The 19909-nt window shown below is 43.5% G+C and overlaps 1 protein-coding gene across 3 annotated transcripts in view; it reads left to right on the top strand.

Moving 5' to 3' along the window:
- Window positions 1–19909, top strand: part of LOC137383375 (transmembrane protein 114) — a 174383-nt gene that overhangs the window by 58547 nt on the left and 95927 nt on the right. For 2 of the 3 annotated variants that reach the window (XM_068056136.1, XM_068056137.1), the window contains one exon: window positions 17385–17522. The exons of the other annotated variant lie outside the window; for it this stretch is intronic. In XM_068056136.1, the coding sequence (XP_067912237.1) occupies window positions 17385–17522 (138 nt within the window). The remainder of the gene's footprint in view (window positions 1–17384; window positions 17523–19909) is intronic. 3 annotated transcript variants of the gene reach the window in all.

Raw genomic sequence — 19909 nt, 5'->3', positions numbered from 1 at the left:
GGCCTTTCATGTCCCCAGCATGCCCGCATGCCATGGGTAAAATACCCGCGGAGGCAGGTGAGGGCCCTTAATTGGCCATTAAGTGGCCACTTAAGGGCCTTGATTGGTCTCGGGCGGGAGGGCCGTTTCCCACCCCCCACCCAACGCCATAAACTTGACCAGATGTGGAAGCGGGGTGGGTAGGCCTCCTGCTCAATTTTATGCCACCCCTTCGCCACCATCCGACCCGCTGGGCCGGCGTAAAATTCAGCCCTATGTGTGTGTGTGCAGATCTCAATCCGCTCTCTAATTGTTTCTCTGGATCTGGTGTCTATCTCTCAGTGTCTTTCCCCTGTCTCAATCTCTGTGTCTCCCTTTTGGTCTCTCGCTGTATCTGTCTTCCTCCCTCTCTCAGCCTCCCTTCCCTTTTCCCTCTGTCTCAGTATTTAAAAGTTTATAAACTTTTAAAAACTGTTATAAAAGTGTTAAAAGTAACTAAAAGTTTATAACAGTTTTAAAAGGAGTCCCTAACTGTTTTAAAATATGTAAAATGATAAAAAAAAAACTCACCTGCCATTGAACTGAAGACTAACAAGGGTCATGTGTTCAACTCGTGACATCACTGGGGGGGGGCGTGGCATCATCAGCAATGCGTCATGCTAGAAGACCTCACTGTTTCCCTAGACATTAGATCCTGCTGCAGCAGGAGGAGGAACTTCTCACTGCAGCCAATAAACCAGGTAAGTTTGCTTTTCTTTGTGCAATCAATGGCGAAAGCTGCTGTTTCGCTGCTGACCGCAAAATCCAGGCCAATAAATAGTAGATTAATGCTCAAATAATCACATCTGAAACAATTTGCAGCTACATTCCCAGTTTAAAGATATTTTCTCTCCTGGACTCTCTTGGTGGAGCATCCAACAGGAAAAATTTAAAGATCTCATTGAACGAAGGTATGCAGACATGTTCGATGACATCATAACCTAGGTGAAGGTAAGTATGTGATGAAATCACCATACACAATTGGAACTGTTCATGCTGAAGAAATCTGAATGATCATCGCGTGGGTGAACTCAGTCTGCCAATGGAGGACGCTTTAGGATGACATCACGAAAGTGTACGAAATATGTGTAAAATAGCGAGATTTGACGGGTGTGCACCTGCAGCTCTGGTTCATTGTCAGGAGTCACTTCATTTCCTTAACACTCTGGGATGAAAACCATATAGCCCTGGGATTTGCCACTCTATAGTGGCATTGGGCTGAATTTTTCAGCTTACTGGGAAATCCCACCACAGGAGACAAAAGTGGGAGGTGACCCTGCTTTGGTTGGCGGCAGGACCTGGGGAAACTTATTGCTGGCGGAGGCCAATTAACAGACTGCTGCCAGGGCCACCGTCCAATTGAGGATGGTGGCCTGCCCCCGAGAGCTGCTGATCCAATCATTGGCTGCAGCTTCAGACTGAGGATGCAGCTTCAGACTGAGGGTGCCTCAGTGAAGAGCAGCTAGGTTTTGGGAAGAAAGCTGGGGCCAGGCAGGAAGGCCCCGGTGACTGTTGTGGGGGGATGTGGGTGGTCGTGGTGCACCAGTGGCACTGTTGCCACAGGGATGAGCAGTGCCACTGGGATTGTCCCTCTGTGGGCCATGGAGTGTTCATAAATGAGAGTCCCCCCCGGGAAACCGCTAGGAGGCTGCTAAGGTTTACCTGGCGGTCTGCCCAAGTGGCAATGAGCCCTCTTGACACAGACAAAATACCCGCGGGGTGGAAAGTGGCCCTTAATTAGGCCAATAAGGCTCAATTGGCCGACTGGTGGGTGGCTGTGCCGCCAAGGTTCCCGCCACTGGCAATGCCATGGCGCCTATTATTTTCTTCATTATTATTAATTTGCTGATGTTAATTTTGTTGACTCCCTGTCCCTGAATCAATATCAATTTCCTTGAGATGTCCAGCACTGTAAATGATGCAAACTGATGCTTGAACATGTTCACCATTTCCTTATTTTCATTTACAATTTCACCATTGTCAGATTATAAAGGGCTCACATTGCTCTCAACCACCCCCTTTCTCCTAACGTAATTGTAAAAGTTTTTTGATTTTGATATCTCTTGCACGATTCTTTTCATAATGTCTTTTTGTAACTCTTACTATTTGTTTTGTCACCCTGTGCAGTTCTTTGTTTCTCTCCCATTTACCAGGACCTCTGCTATTTTTTTACATACCTGTATGCTTTTTCTGTTGTTTTTTTGTTGGCCCTTCCCTCTTCAGTTGTCCAGAGCTTGTTTTTTTGCAAGTAGACACTTAGGGATATAAATTGGTTTTGTACCATGTTAAATTAGTTTTTGAACATCTCCCAGTGATCTTTTGATTTGTCCAGTTTAATGTGTACAGCCTCTGTCTCATCCCGTTGAGAGTTGGCCTTACCTAAATCTAGAATCTTAACAACTATTTCAGCTTGTTCCTTTCAAACACAACATTGAATTCAATCATATTATGGTTGCTATTGCTCCTTTGTTGCTACTTCGTGCATTATCCGATAATGTGGAATATTACCCAGGTATGTCCTGTCCACAAAAAGCAGGTCAAATGCAAAGCCGCCAATTACGGTCCCATCAGTATACTCAGAACCAGCATGAAAGAGAAAAGGAGGAGAAGGTTAGATATAATTGCCCCCAGCAGCAACTACACCTTCACTTGTACCCGCTGTAGGAGAATCTGCTGGTCACAGATAGGCCTGACTAGCCACCAGCGGGCCTGCAACCGATGACTACATCCTCCCCAAAATCTTTGTCCGCGAAGAAATGCCAAGAGAGTATATTTGCTATCATCAGCGATGTGATGGAAGGTGTTGTTGATGGTGCTATCAGGTGGCATTTACTCACCAATATCCTACTCAACAATGTTCAATTTAGGTTCTTCCAGGACAACTCAGCTCCAGAACTCATCACAGCCTCCAAACAAGGGCAAAAGAGCTGAATGCCAGAGGTGCAGAGAGAGTGATTGCCCTTGGCATCAAGGCAGCATTTGACTAAGTGTGGCATCAAGGGGCCCTAGTAAAATTGAAGTCAATGTGAATCAGTAGAAATTTCTCCACTGGTTAGAGTCATACCTAGCACAAAGGAAGATGGTTGTGAAAGAAAGACCTGCATTTATATAGTGCCTTTCACGACCAATGAACCCCTTAAAGTGCTTTACAGTCATTGTACTACTTTTTTGAAGTGTTGTAATGTATGAAACACGGCAGCTAATTTGCGCACAGAAACCTCTTAGAAGTAGCAATGTGATAATGACCAGATAATCTGTTTTTATGATGTTATTTGAAGGATAACTATTGGCCAGGACATTAGGGATAACTCCCCTGTTCTTCATCGAAATAGTGCAATGGGATTTTTAACATCCATTTGAGAGGGTACATGGGGCCTCGGTTTAATGTCTCATCTGAAAAATGGCATCTCTGGCAGCGTAGCAGTCTCTTAGTGCTGCACTGGAGTGTCAGCCTCCCCACTTTCCTGGATGAGTGCAGCTCCAAAAACACTTAAGAAGCTTGACGCCATCGAGGACAAAGCATCCCGCTTGATTGGTAGCATCTTAAGCATTCACTCCCTTCATTGCTGGTGCATTGTGGCTACAGTGCGTAACATCTACAAGATGCACTGCAGCAAGTTAACAAGGCTACTTCAACAGCACCTCCTAAATCTGCAACCTCTAATGTCTAGAAGGACAAGGGCAGCAGGCACACGGGAACACCATCTCCTGCATGTCACGTGTGATCCTAACTTGGAAATACATTGCTATTCCTTCATTGTCAGTGTGTCAAAATCCTGGAAGTCTTTACCTAACTGTGGGAGTACCAACACAACATGGACTGCAGCAGTTCAAGAGGCAGTTCGCTACCATCTTATCGATGGGAATTAGAGATGGATAATAAATGCTAGCCTTGCCAGCAAGGTGCACATTCCATGAATAAATAAAAAATGAAATTCTTAGTGGAGTCATTATCAATGCATGCATGGGATGTCACAATATAATCTCAGGCAAACTCCATTGAAGGCTCTTAAGTTTATTTAAAATGTTAATGTCTCGTACTACGTTTTAAGACATAGTATCTCTGCAATATTTAAAAACCCTGCAGCAAATGGGACATATAGCAGAAACAAAATGTATTTTCAGAAGGCCTGCCTATAAAAAAAGAGGGAACAGGGATCCCCAGAATGGCGAAGTTTCACCATGCAGTCATGGAGAGGTACTAAGCAAGGTGAGGCTCCTTACAGGGAGGAAGGAGAGAAGTGAAGGGTTCTAGCGTGCTGGTGTTTTCCTTCCTCCCAGCTATGGTAGCTGTTGACATCTGATATTTGATTGTCTTCATTTTGTTCTCAGCAGAAGGCTGCTGCCTAGTACTGATTCTGTTAAAGACATAGAATTATATGCATCTATCCTCATCTCAGAAAAATTGGCCTTTTTTCACAGAACAACTCATTTATTTGCTTCAGTCTCATAAGTACACAGTAGTAATTTTGCTATATATAAGTAGTCTGGAACAAAATTAATCATAATTGTTTCTTTCTTTGAAAACTCAATGGGCGGAGTTTTCCGAGGGCCCAAATAGGGCCTCGCATGCAGCTGGCAGCTTATTGAAAAATTGTGAGTGGCTTGCCAATGATTTTCCTCCCATTAATATCATGGATGGAAAATTACAGGCAAAGCATCTTTGAATTTCTGATATGTCGCCTGCTGTGTGTGAGGCCCCACTGGTGATACAGGGCCTCGTAAAATTCCACTCACAGTTTTATGACTGGAGTGACATCTAGCCAAATAATATTGAATTTGACTGACATGAAACAGTGACACATGACTAGGATGATGAATGATGTGTCTCATAATGATGCTGAAATCATTTGAAGCTTGGTCATAAACAAGGAATGACTTTGACTGGTAATGCAGAAATTCATGTTCGAGTGAGCTCAAAATTGAAGCCCAAATGAATAACGTTCATTGACATAGAATTTAATTATGCCCCCAAACTGAAATGCAGTAAGCCAATTGTGTTGGGAATGCAATAGTTACGTTTATATGAAATTATATATGTTCAATTGGACATTTTTGGACAAAGGCATGATGGAAATTTCTTCTTTGTATCAAAGTAAATAAAGTCTTTCCTGTCTTCCCCGCTAGCTAAACAATGTTATGATTCATAGATTACTGTGGAACAAGAACTGCAAGTTTTTTTTCATCTTTGAACTAAATATTGTATCTCAGTGTAACCCGTGACTGTATCAAGACCAATGATATCTCATAAATATTAAATGTAATGTGATTGACAGCTTTGAAGAGCAGATTGTTGGCATCACTGCATTTAGAATAACGTGAGAGACATTGATGCATTCAAAAGGGCAGAGGCAAGAACAAAGGGACTTTCAACAACTGACATTTAGATATCATAAGAAGCTTGAAATGTCAAAGTAAATTTCCTTTACTGGATGGCTAACTGCAACCATTGACAAGCGGCATGTATATGAAAGAATTTGCAGATCCTGGCTCGTATAATTGTCATGCACATTGCAAACCACTTTGGACAAATTTACGACAACAGTTTGACCATTTTAGACCACTCATTCAGAATCAAGATAAGTGTGGCAGTAGATTGCTGGGCTATGAAAACAAATTAAATAATCTAAGATGAGTTTTCTTAGCAAGGCAAATTGTGAAAGGAGATATAAAGAAGATTTCTGAAGTAATAGATGTAATATGGAGACACCAAGTAATAAACTTGGATATTAAATCTGTGGTAACAAATGGTTAAAGGACAAGAGACTATGCTTTCAGAATGAGGAAATCAGCTGTCTGAATCAAGTGGAGCAAAAACTTGTTCCCTTCCACCTTTGGGAACTTGGCTCAAATCCTTTGTTTCTACTAATAGCAAGGTTGCTGAGTGAAAGTAATTGAACCACCTTAACCCAGTTCTTATCAGCTGCAGATAACTTTCCACAATTCAGCACAAATTGACTCACCTTGATAAGCTATGAGAACTGGAACATTAATGAACACTCCTCTGAAAATAAGGTTACTGCATGTTGTCAGAGCTGAGTCAGGGCAATATCACTCTGCATTTGGTTCATGCTACACCAGATCTGGGAATATTTGATGCTGTCATGAGTGGTAAAAGTGGTTAGCTGTTCTATTTCTCACCATTGACATCTGTCATCTTGATTAACATGAAATAGTTTAAAACAACCCACTAGATAAGTAAGCATGATGGGGAAGTTGTCTGCTTTATGGAAATTTGATACAAATGATCAGATTTGCAAATGATACCAAACTGGAAGGAGCAATGGAATTAAAAATTACTCAATGAATTGAAAAAAGGTATGTAAATGAGAAGAACAATGGCAGGTGGAATTTAATATAGAAAAGTGTGAAGTGCTACATGTAGGAAGAAAAATGGACAACAGGCATACTCCATGAATGTTGATGAAATAGCTGAAGGTGAAGCTGAAAGAGCCTTGATGTTGAACTTGTTGAACTAATAGAACAGTGATCAACAAAACCAAGCAGATGTTGAACTATGTAACCAAAGCATAAACATGTAACTCAGAGGTGGCAATGATCAAACTTTATATTACCCTGGTCTGACCACACTAGACTACGAGGGCGGCACAGTGGCGCAGTGGTTAGCACCGCAGCCTCACAGCTCCAGCGACCTGGGTTCAATTCTGGGTACTGCCTGTGTGGAGTTTGCAAGTTCTCCCTGTGTCTGCATGGGTTTCCTCCGGGTGCTCCAGTTTCCTCCCACAGCCAAAAAAAGACTTGCAGGTTGATAGGTAAATTGGCCATTATAAATTGGTAGGTGGTAGGGGAATATAGGGACAGGTGAGGATGTGGTAGGAATATGGGATTAGTGTAGGATTAGTATAAATGGGTGGTTAATGGTCAGCACAGACTCGGTGGGCCGAAGGGCCTGTTTCAGTGCTGTATCTCTAAATCAAATCAATACTGTGTCCAGTTTTAGTTGCTAAGAAACTGAAGAGAGATTCAAGTATTGGAGGCAGTGGAGAGAACGGCAATGAGCTTGTCTTTAGCATCAGGAGTCTGAGTTATGAGAAAAGTTTGGAGAACCTCAGGCTTTTCAGCCAGGAAAGGAGGCAAATGAGAAATGATCTTATAGAGGTATATAAGATTGTTAAAGGTACAGGGAAAGTTAACCTAAAACATTAAATTAAATTGCAGGAGTAGTACAAAGGAACACTGGTTTAATTTAGTGAAAAGCAATTTTAGGATTGATATCAGGAAATTCTTTTTCACAGAAACAAAATTCCAGATAGAGTAGTTGTGACAAAACCCTTGGAATCATTAAAAAAAAAACAATTGGATGCTGGATTAGGGGGACATTAGGATCTCTCTGAATGGATGAGGCAGGATAAGATAAATTGTTGTCCTCGCCTGTAATTATCTTGTGATCTTGTGAGGCAAACTCTGATCTGGAAGAGTGAAATGAGGGTGCAGAGTCATCACAATATTTGTGTTGGAAGATAAAATATAAATTTCGGATGGAATGGGTCATGGCTTAGGAACAAGCGAATCATAAGCAATGAACACATCTGGGCTGCTTGCTGGATGTCCAACAGAGAAAATGGGAATGAAATCAGCCTTTGGGGGTAGCATGCAGCAGTTGATAGTGATGGAAAGTATTTAGGACGATGATATAGAACAATATGTTTTAGAAACAGCCAGGGAACAGGCCATACCAACTTTGAAGAGAAGAAAGAAAGAAAGAGAAGGATGTTAGGATCAGGTGAGGAGGGGTCGAAAGGCACACCCCTCTTGTCCCTCTCCTTGTTTGACCGCAACAGGGTTTATTTCTTTTAAACAGTGGACGTGCTTACTAGTTCAATGAGTGTTTAACCCTTTTTGTGCTATGATCATCTGTGCTAATTCCCCACAGGAGATTGGTTAGCAATATTAAAGCACATGGGATAGGAGGTAATATACTGGCATGGATTAAGGATTGGTTAACAGGCAAAGAGCAGAGAGTAGGAATAAACAGGTCATTCTTGCATTGGCAGGCTGTGACTAGTGGGGTACCGCAGGGATCAGTGCTTGGGCCCCAGCTGTTCACAATATGTATCAATAATTTGGATGTGGGGACCAAATGTAGTATTTCCAAGTTCACGGATGACACAAAACTAGGTGGGAATGTGTGTTGTGAGGAAGATGCAAAGCAGCTTCAAGGGGATTTGGACAGACTTAGTAAATGGGCAAGAACGTGGCAGATGGAATATAATGTGGAAATATGTGAGGTTATCCACGTTGGTAGGAGGAATAGATGTGCAGAGTATTTCTTAAATGTAAGATTAGAAAGTGTAGATGTACAAAGGGACTTGGGTGTCCTTGTCAATAAGTCACTGAAAGCTAACATGCAGGTGCAGCAAGCAAGGCTAATGATAAGTTATCCTTTATCACAAGAGGATTTGAGTACAGGAGTAGTGAAGTCTTGCTTCAATTGTATAGAACCTTGGTTAGACCGCACTTTTAGTGTGCAGTTTTAGTCCCCTTAACATAGGAAGAATGTTATTACCATAGAGGGAGTGCAACGAACGTTCACCAGACTTGTTCCCGGGATGGTGGGACTGTCCCATGAAGTGAGATTGGGGAAACTGGGCTGTATTCTCTAGAGTTTTGAAGAATGAGAGGTGATCTCATTGAAACCTACAAAATACTTGAAGGGATAGACATGGTAGATGCAGCTAAGATGTTTTCCCTGGTTGGGGAGTCTAGAACCAGGGGACACAATTTCAAAATAAGGGGGAAGCCACTTAGGACAAAGATGAGGAGAAATTTCTTTACTCAGAGGGTTGTGAATCTTTGGAATTCTGTACCCCAGAGGGCTGTGGAAACTCAGTCATTGAGTATGTTTAAAGCAGAGATTGACAGATTTCTAAATACAAATAACATAAGGAGATATGAGGATAGTGTGGGAAAAAGGCATTGAAGTGGATGATCAGCCATGATTATATTGAATGGCGGGACAGCTTAATGGGCTGAATGGCCTACTCCCGCTCCTATGTTCCTATGCTCCTTTCATTAAAAAAAAACATTCGGACAAGTTTTCTTGAGTTTAAACAAGAAAGAGGTTAGTTTATTGTATTTAAAACCAAAAACCAATCTAAGTAAAATCATAAACTACACTCCAACTTTCACACAAACACACACATGAGAATCACACACACACACAAAAAGGTTACAGAGTGGAGAAGAATGGATTGGTTGGATTAGAGTCCAGTACAATATAAAAAAAAGAATATGCAGTCTGTGGAGTCTGGTAATCCAGTTGTCTTCCAGATGGGTTTGTGATCCTGAAGTTCCTGGCTGGTAGATGTGGCCAACTGGTTCAGGGTTTTCTTGGAGACAGTGATGCAGATGGTTTGCTTCCTGGGGTCTCTGTCTGTAGCAATGATAAACTTGGATGTTTTGCAGCCAGCAGACAGGGTTTGAACTTGCCAGGTTGCCTGGATAAAGAGAGAGAGAGACAGACCCCACTTGGATCCTGCACTGCTCAAATGCAGGTGCTTGTCTGCTATAGAGAGAAGGAACTACAAGTTTTCACACAGATAGAAGGTCTGTCACATGATAGCCCAATGTATCGTACCTTTTACAACTTAATTAGATCAGGTCTAAGAATTCCCAATCTTTTAGGTCCCATTGTCTCAGGATTATCCATTGAGTGGCTCATCTCCACCAGTGTTAGTGCTCCAAGATTGCCCTTTAATGTCTTGTAATGAAGACAAGGCAGGTAGTTCATTCAAAATTCATAAGCCATTGTTTGGGTTGGAGATGTTACCAGACCTACATCTCCAGCAAATGGACCGCTGGGTTGAGCACTACCAAGAACTGTACTCCAGGGAAAATGTTGTCACGAAGACCGCCCTCAATGCAGCCCAGTCTCTGCCAGTTATGGATGAGCTGGATGTACAGCCAACAAAATCGGAACTCAGTGATGCCATTGATTCTCTAGCCAGCAGAAAAGCCCCTGGGAAGGACGGCATTACCCCTGAAATAATCAAGAGTGCCAAGCTTGCTATACTTTCAGCACTCTACGAACTGCTTTGCCTGTGCTGGGACGAGGGAGCAGTACCTCAGGACATGCGCTATGCCAATATCGTCACCCTCTATAAGAACAAGGGTGACCGCGGTGACTAGAACAACTACCGTGGAATCTCCCTGCTCAGCATAGTGGAGAAAGTCTTCGTTCGAGTCGCTTTAAACAGGCTCCAGAAGCTGGTTGAGCGTGTCTATCCTGAGGCACAGTGTGACTTTCGAGCAGAGAGAGCCACCATTGACATGCTGTTCTCCCTTCGCCAGCTACAGGAGAAATGCCGCAAACAACAGATGCCCCTCTACGTTGCTTTCATTGATCTCACCAAAGCCTTTGACCTCATCAGCAGACGTGGTCTCTTCAGACTACTAGAAAAGATCGGATGTCCATCAAAGCTACTAAGTATCATCACCTCATTCCACGACAATATGAAAGGCACAATTCAGCATAGCGGCGCCTCGTCAGACCCCTTTCCTATCCTGAGTGGTGTGAAACAGGGCTGTGTTCTCGCACCTACACTGTTTGGGATCTTCTTCTCCCTGCTGCTCTCACATGCGTTCAAGTCTTCAGAAGAAGGAATTTTCCTCCACACAAGATCAGGTGGCAGGTTGTTCAACCTTTCCCGTCTAAGAGTGAAGACCAAAGTACGGAAAGTCTTCATCAGGGAACTCCTCTTTGCTGACGATGCTGCATTAACATCTCACACTGAAGAGCGTCTGCAGAGACTCGACAGGATTGCGACTGCCTGCAATGAATTTGCCCTAACCATCAGCCTCAAGAAAAGAAACATCATGGGACAGGACGTCAGAAATGCTCCATCCATCAATATCGGCAACCAATCTCTGGAAGTGGTTCAAGAGTTCACCTACCTAGGCTCAACTATCACCAGTAACCTGTCTCTCGATGCAGAAATCAACAAGCGCATGGGAAAGGCTTCCACTGCTATGTCCAGACTGGCCAAGAGAGTGTGGGAAAATGGTGCACTGACACGGAACACAAAAGTCCGAGTGTATCAAGCCTGTGTCCTCAGTACCTTGCTCTACGGCAGCGAGGCCTGGACAACGTATGTCAGCCAAGAGCGACGTCTCAATTCATTCCATCTTCGCTGCCTCCAGAGAATCCTTGGCATCAGGTGGCAGGACCATATCTCCAACACAGAAGTCCTCGAGGCGGTCAACATCCCCAACATATACACCCTACTAAGCCAGCGGCGCTTGAGATGGCTTGGCTATGTGAACTGCATGGAAGATGGCAGGATCCCCAAAGACACATTGTACAGCGAGCTCGTCACTGGTATCAGACCCACCGGCCGTCCATGTCTCCGCTTTAGAGACGTCTGCAAACGCGACATGAAGTCCTGTGACAATGATCACAAGTCGTGGGAGTCAGTCGCCAGTGATCGCCATTGCTGGCGGGCAGCCATAAAGGCGGGGCTAACGTCTGGCGAGTCGAAGAGACTTAGCAGTTGGCAGGAAAAAAGACAGAAGTGCAAGGGGAGAGCCAACTGTGTAACAGCCCCGACAACCAACGTTATCTGCAGCACCTGTGGAAGAGTCTGTCACTCTAGAATTGGCCTTTATACCACTCCAGGTGCTGCTTCACAAACCACTGACCACATCCAGGCGCTTACCCATTGTCTCTCGATACAAGGAGGCCAAAGAAGAAGACATCTCCACCTCAATACATTGGTATGTAAGGTATTTAGATGCAAATTGTGGTGGCCATTTTAGCTGCTACAGTGACCTTTTATCAATCCTCTGTCTCCTGCTTTCTTTTAAAAGTTTAATTCCAGTTCTTTGTCTCCTGCTTTCTTTTTAAAGTTTAATTCAGGTTTCCAACCAATGGATTAAAAAAAAATCATCATTCAGCATAGCACGTGTTCATGACAATATGTACACTTGCAAAGTAAGTGGCTGTGACACAATGGATTACACTTGACAAGACAGAGTGAGTGGTGGGGGGGGGGGGGGGGGGTGGGGGTGGGAGCACTACAGAATGTAGGTAAATCTGGAACTGTACTAACCTTTCCTGACCTGCTAAGGTCATTAAAGTGTTTCCTGCACTGGATCCAGGAATGGGTCCAAAATGCTCAAGCTGCTCATCTTCTCAGTTACCTCTAACTATACCTGACAGCAGGATGTGTGTGCTTCCCATTGCTGAGCTCAGATTATTTCCTTGCTAGTCATTACTGCCCCAGTTGCTGGCTGCAGCCTTTGAGCTTCCTGAGTTCATCTGCCACAATTGTCGTCTTTATACAAAACCTCCCAACATCTGCATTGACTTCGTCCTTTAAATAGTCAAGTAGGGATTGTGCCTTGTGGGTGTGCATCGTGCATTAAAATCGGACATTCTGACGTGCCGAAACATCGTGTTGGTTTTGTACCCGCTATCACATCAACCCCCACCTCACTCAGAATCCACCTGTAGGTTATTATTGAAACCTATGTTTCAAATTCATTATTAATATATAGGACTGTAGCTATTGTCTATATATTATGACAAAGGTTGCATATTTGTAACAGTATCAAGGAATGTGGATCAAAAGCGGGTAAATGTCATTGAAGTACTGGTCAGCCATTATCTAATTAAATGGTGGAACTGCCACAAGGGGCTGAATGCCCTATTCCTGTTTCCATGTTCTTATGTCAACAAAAAAGTCTGGTTCCAGTTCAATTATTATATCCAGCTGATCTGAATACATCCAACATTTCAAAAAGTAAAAGATCTTTAAACAACATTTCTTGCACACATTAACCATGGGATTTTGAGAATTTGAGTTCAGTTTTTAAAAAATGAGCAATAATAAGCTGGTGTCAATAAAAACTTGACCATGAAGCTGTCAGGTTGTTGTAAAAACCCAACTGATTCACTGATTTCCTTTAGGGAAGGAAACCTGCCATTCTTACCCAGCCTGAACAATATGTGACTCCAGTACCGCACCAATGCAGTTACCTCTTACCTGCCTTCTGAAAAGGCCTAGAAAGCCATTCAGTTGTATCAGGGCAACTAGGGATGGGCAATAAATGTTTGCCTTGCCCACATCTCGAAAATGATAAAATAAAGATGGTGGTCGATTGCTCATAATTCTGTACAAATGTAACAAAAATATGGCTAAAATATGCAGTGAAGTTATTTGAGAGTGAAATAAAAGAGGGAAGCACTGTTTCTCCCTTACCTGATTCTTTTCCAGTTTGCTGCTGAATAGTCCAGGCTGAATTGTCCTTTTAAAGGTTGCATTGAAGCAACCTTCTAGTCTAGTTCAGAAGCTTATACCAGGTTTATACCAATGAATGGGGGACCTGGTACCCTATTTGGCTGGATGGCTAACATGTGGTCCAGGACAACACCAACAGCATGTGTTCATTTCCTGTTCTGGTCTGAGGAAGGCAATGGGAAACCACCTCATGTACCCTCTTCCCGAGTCGTGCTCATCTCTACTGGGTGGAGAAAAAGAGCAGAGGACCTGCCCTTGGGCAGGCCCCCACCAGGGCATGGCCACCTGAATGTGTAACTCCCTCTAGAGGTCACTGGCAGACGCAGAACTTTGTAAAGGTGCAATGGTGGTGTAATTCATTTTGAGGAAATTCAAGGCCAGCATTTTATTTCTGGGACCAAGGTTTCATTTTAGCCTAGACCTTCAACAAAAGAGCTCCTTTCTCTGACAAATGTAAAAATCTACATGGGGTCATATAGACAAATTAAGAACATCAAAAAAGTAGGAAGTGAAGAAGGAACTTTTTTTAACTAAAAATGTAACAGGTTACAGCACTGGTAGTCAAATAAAACACCTTAATAGGCTTCAAGAAGGAACTAGATAGGTCTTTGTCAAGATTATTAGAAATACACAGAGGAAATACTGTGGATAGGTGGACTAGATGGACCGAAGGTCTTTTCCTGCCTGGAACTGTTGCTGTGTAAAATGTGTTTGAGTGACCTGATACAAATCCCAGTGGGAACCAGCTTCCCATAAATAAGCAGACCTGTCACGCCTAAGTTCCCCTGGGTCCTTTGTGTACTTAATTTTGGGGTGCAATATAGAGTTTTACGGGTTGGAGACCCGTTAAACTGGATCTCTCTCCCATTTGCGTTTTGTGTGCACTGCTGGTTATGGATCAGCTGGAGGCTAATCCAATATGTCTGAAACACGTGTTTCTATTTACTATAGTAGTTAGTATTTACTATACTATGTTGCTATAGTAGGACTGCACTGTTGACAGGAGCATCCAACTCTGCCTGTGCACTTTGTGCTACCACCCTGCTATATATTATAGTGGACCACCCAATTATCACTGTTTTACATTTGTGCTAATTGTAGGAATGGGAAGAAGATGAAAATGAAACATATTTGGATGACAAGAGACTTGGCATCATCATAGGAGGAGAGCACCTGTCACCCAATATATTGGATCTAGGGAAATGCTTTGAGCATCACAGAAGATCCATGATTCCCAAGGGAGGTGGCCAAAGCTCTGCTGCAGGAGCAACTTAAGCTACGCTCCAGGGCAGTCATGGCGCTGCTAGTGCTAATCATCTGCAGTATTTTGCCTTTGACAATCGTCTTGACATTCTTGCATTCGGATCTTTTCAAGATATCAGCAACATCAGCCAGTGGCAGTGCATTGCTGCATGCTAAAGGAGACATGCATCATTCGAATGGACATTAGGGAGTAGCTCCAGGCTTCCATCTAGGATGTCACTGCAGGCATGGAACCCTTTGTGTTCGCACTTATGAATCACATGAGCTTCTGTTCTATCAATATTCAGTTTGTCTTTGACTTTTTGTACTGGATGTTGCTGGTCAATGCCTGATTCCCAGGCAGTATACCTGATGCTTTCACTTTATATCAGCCTAATGTATCACTATTATTTGCTGATACACAGAAAATGAGTGATTGGGTCTTGGGCTACCCAAAGGATACCCATTGCTGCCTTGGTTTATGACCCATGTGCTGTTCTCTCCTGATGTGGCTGTTTGAATTTAATTGAGAATGCTTTTTTTTAATGTCCTACTCTCTGTAATGTAAAATTTGCTCTAAGATTGCTATTGGAGATAATCTTCACCCATTTGGGGCTGAATTTTATAAGCCCACCGCTGAAAAAAATGTCGGGTCACACGCCAAAGAGCTTCTGCAATTCCAAGCGTGGTGGCTCATTTAAATAGGTGGGGTGGGCCACCCCTGATCATGTGGAGGGGATGGGCTGTCCGTCCCTGGCAGTAGTGTCAGCTGCCTGTATGCAGGCACTGACGCCATTTTTAAAGGGCTGTCAGCCCTACTGGGAAACTTAAATATTTAAAGGTGAAGTGAATAAAAATAAATAATTAAATTTCATTTGCCCCTCTCCCAACCTCCAATAACAATTAAGTTATTTATTTGCCCTTTCCCCCCAAAACACTTACTGACTTACTTACTTACAAATTTGACCTTCCCCCTCCAAACTGCACAAACTTTCAAATTCAACCCTTCCCAACATCCCCTACACCCATGACGCTAATTTGATCCCATTCCCACCCCCTCCTCCTGCACTGATAAACTTACCTCCTCCCCCCTCCCCACCAGTGTTCCACCTCATTTCGTCAGATTGGGATCGAAAGGCGTGGCACTGCTGGCCACCGGGTTGAAGATCATGGCGGGACATCAGGAGGAGACGTGAGATTCATTAATTCGAGTATTTTAATTTATTGAAATACTTAAATTGCGGTCTTGTTGCCGAGGGTCGAGTGGGCTGCCACGAGGCCTCGCTGCTGACGATAATATCAGGCTGGGCCCTGCCAGCGTCGAGGTCTGTGATGGATCTTATCCAGGGCCATCTTCAAGCACCCTCTGGCATGGATCCCAACGGCGAGGGCTCCTTAAAATCCGGCCCCGTTTCTACAGACACTTTTAAAAACGTTGTTCTATTACATTTTTCATTTTTTTACTCTTCGAAATTTATTTGCTTTGCTGGATTAAATTCATGGTCAGTACTAATTTCTTTTCTGTTCAGCTTTACAGAGCACACACTAAAGTTTTTCTTTGTTCTGTTGTATCATTTTAGTCTGTCTATCCTTGTCCTCCTACTTTGGCACTCAGTGTCAGATTTCCATTCATATTCCAATTTTTTGCACCTGTTGTAAAATGCTTTATAATATTAACACAAGTCATATCTTAGTGGCAAAAATGAAGTGTTTTTGGCACGTACATAGACTTTTAGGCGAAGTCCCTGTGGTGGGGAGGGGAGGTGGGGGCAGAAGTGAAACTGCAATATTGTCAGGGCTATCCAATTAATGGGAGCCGGCCAGTTAGGTGATGCTGGTAGGGTGATGTTCTGGGTCATGCTAGGCTGGCGCCCTATTTAAAAGGCAGTCCGCAATTGTTTTAAAGGGCTGGGTTTTGTGTAGGAGGCGGGGCTTCCTACCTCTGCCACTTTATATGGACCACTGAACCGTGCTTTCAGTGGTTCACCCTGTAAAGGCAGTAATACTAACACCTCATCCCCTGGTTGAAATGTTCGGGTCTCGACATGCTTGTCTGCCCATTTCTTCATGGCTGTTTGGGAAGCTTTTAGGTGTTCCTGAGCCACTTTGCAGGCACTCATGAGCCATTCCCGGAAGGCAGATACATAATCTAACACAGAAGATTTGTCAATATAATAAAATCAAAATATTGCAGATGCTGGAAATCTTAAATAAAAACAAGAAATGTTGGAAATGCTCAGCAAGTCTGGCAGCATCTGTGGAGAGAGAAGCAAAGTTGACATTTCAGGTCAGTGACCCTTCATAGAAGATTCATCCCTCTGTTCTAAAAACTTTTCTTTGATTAGTTTTAGAGGACCTCTAATCTCATGTCCATAGACTAATTCAAAAGGACTAAGACCTGTAGACTCATGAGGTGATTCCCTAGTGGCAAACAAAAGAAATTCTAGTCCTTTATCCACAACGGTGGCACAGTGGCGCAGTGGTTAGCACCGCAGCCTCACAGCTCCAGCGACCCGCGTTCAAATCTGGCTACTGCCTGTGTGGAGTTTGCAAGTTCTCCCTGTGTCTGCGTGGGTTTCCTCTGGGTGCTCCGGTTAATTGGCCATTATAAATTGCCCCTAGTGTAGGTAGATGGTAGGGAAATATAGGGACAGGTGGGGATGTGATAGGATTATGGGATTAGTATAAATGGGTGGTTGATGGTCGGCACAGACTCGGTGGGCCGAAGGGCCTGTTTCAGTGCTGTATCTCTAAACTAAACTAAACTTGTGAAATATATTAGGTATTTTCCATTTCACAGAAGTGCATTTTGCCTTATGAGTTTTCAGTTGGATGAAATAGGTTTGATTTTTGCTTCTCTTACAGATATGCATGGAACTTTTGTAGTTCTGCTTCCACTGAGTCTCATCCTGATGATTTTTGGAGGAATGGCTGGATTTATTAGCATTTTAGCACGAGCTTATGCGTTACTGTTGCTAACTGGAACTCTTTTTCTATTTGGAGGTAAGACTAACTTAAAAATGAAGTCTCTTTTCCTTTTCCTCACTTTTTTCAGTTGCTGATACCACCCGCACCCCCCCCCCCCCACAACTGTTTTTGCCCACCCTGTCATGGTCCCTGAGATATCTGAGATATCCTCATTCAGTCTCTGCACAGAGAGACTCCTCGTCGTTGGTGATTTAAAACTTTATTTCAGCTCCCTTTGCTATCTCTCCACTGAATTCACTATTCTCTTACCTCCCTAAATTTCTCCCTCCATATAAACTCTCCTACTCATATTTTTGGGGACCCTTTCAACCTCTCCAGCTCTAGTGAGCTCTCTACTTCTGTGGTCTCGATCGTTGACAAAGGTAACGCTGACCACTTCATATTATGCCTCACCACTCACATTTCTCTATCTCCTTCCAACCCAATTCCTTCTGTGCGCGCCTGTGGAGAAAACTCTGCTTATGTCTCTTAAAGCTGCACTTTCAAATTCCCAATTGCCTGTCCTTTGATGTTCCATTAACCATGACTTGTGCATAGATGTTGATTTGCTCAACTACTGCCTCATCTCCAACTTTGATGCCTTTTTCCCCAGCTAAACCTTTAGTATCTACTATTTGGTCATCCCCCACAGTAAGGCCCTCACCTTTGCTTCTTCAAATTCAAGGAAGTGCAGACTTGAGTATATTTTGGGCCAACTAGTTTAAGCATCCATCACCAGATCTGGCTGGACTGGATCAAACGCTGCCAACCCTCATTCTTTGCTACCAAAACCTTTGATTATTCTAGGAACATAATGGAGATCAAACAATAACCCTCAGACTTTTTACTTCCTTACCAATCAGTTCCTTAAACTCTGCCCCCTTGTTCCCTCTATCCTCACCTCTAACTACAAAAGTGAGGGGCTATTAGATTTCTTTTTCACCAAGATACAGACCATCTGTTCAGCAACCCCTGCTGCTTCTCCTTTAGCCAAATTTCCCCTGGATTCCCCCTGCCATAACCCTGACCTCCACTTCTCTTTAGTTTCTTACCCATTTCCCCCATGCGCTCTCTGGGCTTACACTGCCCACTTAACCCCATTCTCACTAAACCGCTGAGCTACTGGTCACCAACTTAACTTCATGGCCCTCATAATAATTGATATTGAAAATGGCTCCTTTTCCTCAGGCGCTGCCCCTCTTCCTTTCGAAACAGCCATTATCACTCTCCTGCTTTAAAAGGCACATTCGACCCCTCTGTCCTTCCAAATTAATGCTCCTTTTCCAACCACCCTTCCTTTGCCAAAGCACTTGAATATGTTTGTGCCTTCCCTGTCTTTTCCCACCTCTCCCATAACTTCTTGTTTGAATCTTTCCAATCAGGCTTCTTCCACATCTACAACATTGAAGCAGGTCAAACCAAAGTCACGAACAACATTCTCTGTTTTTCATTATTCACTTATGAGATGTGGATGCCATTGGCAAGGCCAGCATTTATTGTCCATTCATAATTGTCCTTGAGAAGGTAGTGGTGAGCCGCCTTCTTGAACTGCTGCAATAACTGTGGTGAAGGTACATCCACAGTCTGTTAGAGAGGGAGATTCAGGATTTTGACCCAGTGACAGTGAAGGAATGGTAATATATTTCCAAATCAGGATGGTGTGTGGCTTGGAGGGCAATTTGGAGGTGGTGGTATTCTAGTCTGACTGCCCCTGTCCTAGGCGGTAGAGGTCACATGTTTGGGAGATGCTGTTGAAGAAGCCTTGGCAAGTTGCTGCTGTGCATCCTGTAGATGGTAAACATTGCAGACACAGTGCACCGTTGGTGAAGAGAATGAACATTTAAAGTGGTGGATAGGGTGCCAATCAAGTGGCTGCTTTGACCTAGACGGTAGCAAGCCTCTTGTGTTGTTAGAGCTGTACTCGCCTAGGCAAGTGGAAAGTATGCCATCATATTCTTGATTTGAGGCTGGTAGATGGTGGAAAGACTTTGGCGAGTCAGGAGGTGGGTTACGCTGCAGAGTTCCCGGCTCCTGACCTGCTCTTGTAGCCACAGAATTTATGTGGTGAGTTCAGTTAAGTTTCTGGTCAATGGTGACCCCCAGGGATGTTTGTGGTGAGGGATTCAATAATGGCAATGCTGTTAATGTCAAGAGGATGTTATTCGATTCTCTCTTGTTGGAGATGGTCATTGCCTGGCACTTGTGTAGCATGTATGTTACTTGCCACTTATCAGCCAAAGCCTGAATGTTGTCCAGGTCTTGCTGCACATGGGCATGGAATGCTTCATTATCTGAGGAGTTACAAATGGAACTGAACACTGTGCAACCATCAATGAACATCCCCACTTCTGACCTTATGATAGAGGGAAGGTCATTCATGAAACATTTGAAGATGGTTGGACCGAGGACACTACCCTGAGGAA

The sequence above is a fragment of the Heterodontus francisci genome, chromosome 24, assembly GCF_036365525.1.
Source record: "Heterodontus francisci isolate sHetFra1 chromosome 24, sHetFra1.hap1, whole genome shotgun sequence".
NCBI classification, from domain to species: domain Eukaryota; kingdom Metazoa; phylum Chordata; class Chondrichthyes; order Heterodontiformes; family Heterodontidae; genus Heterodontus; species Heterodontus francisci.
Note: the sequence above shows the minus strand (reverse complement) of the source record. Positions and strands in the feature narration are given on the sequence as shown.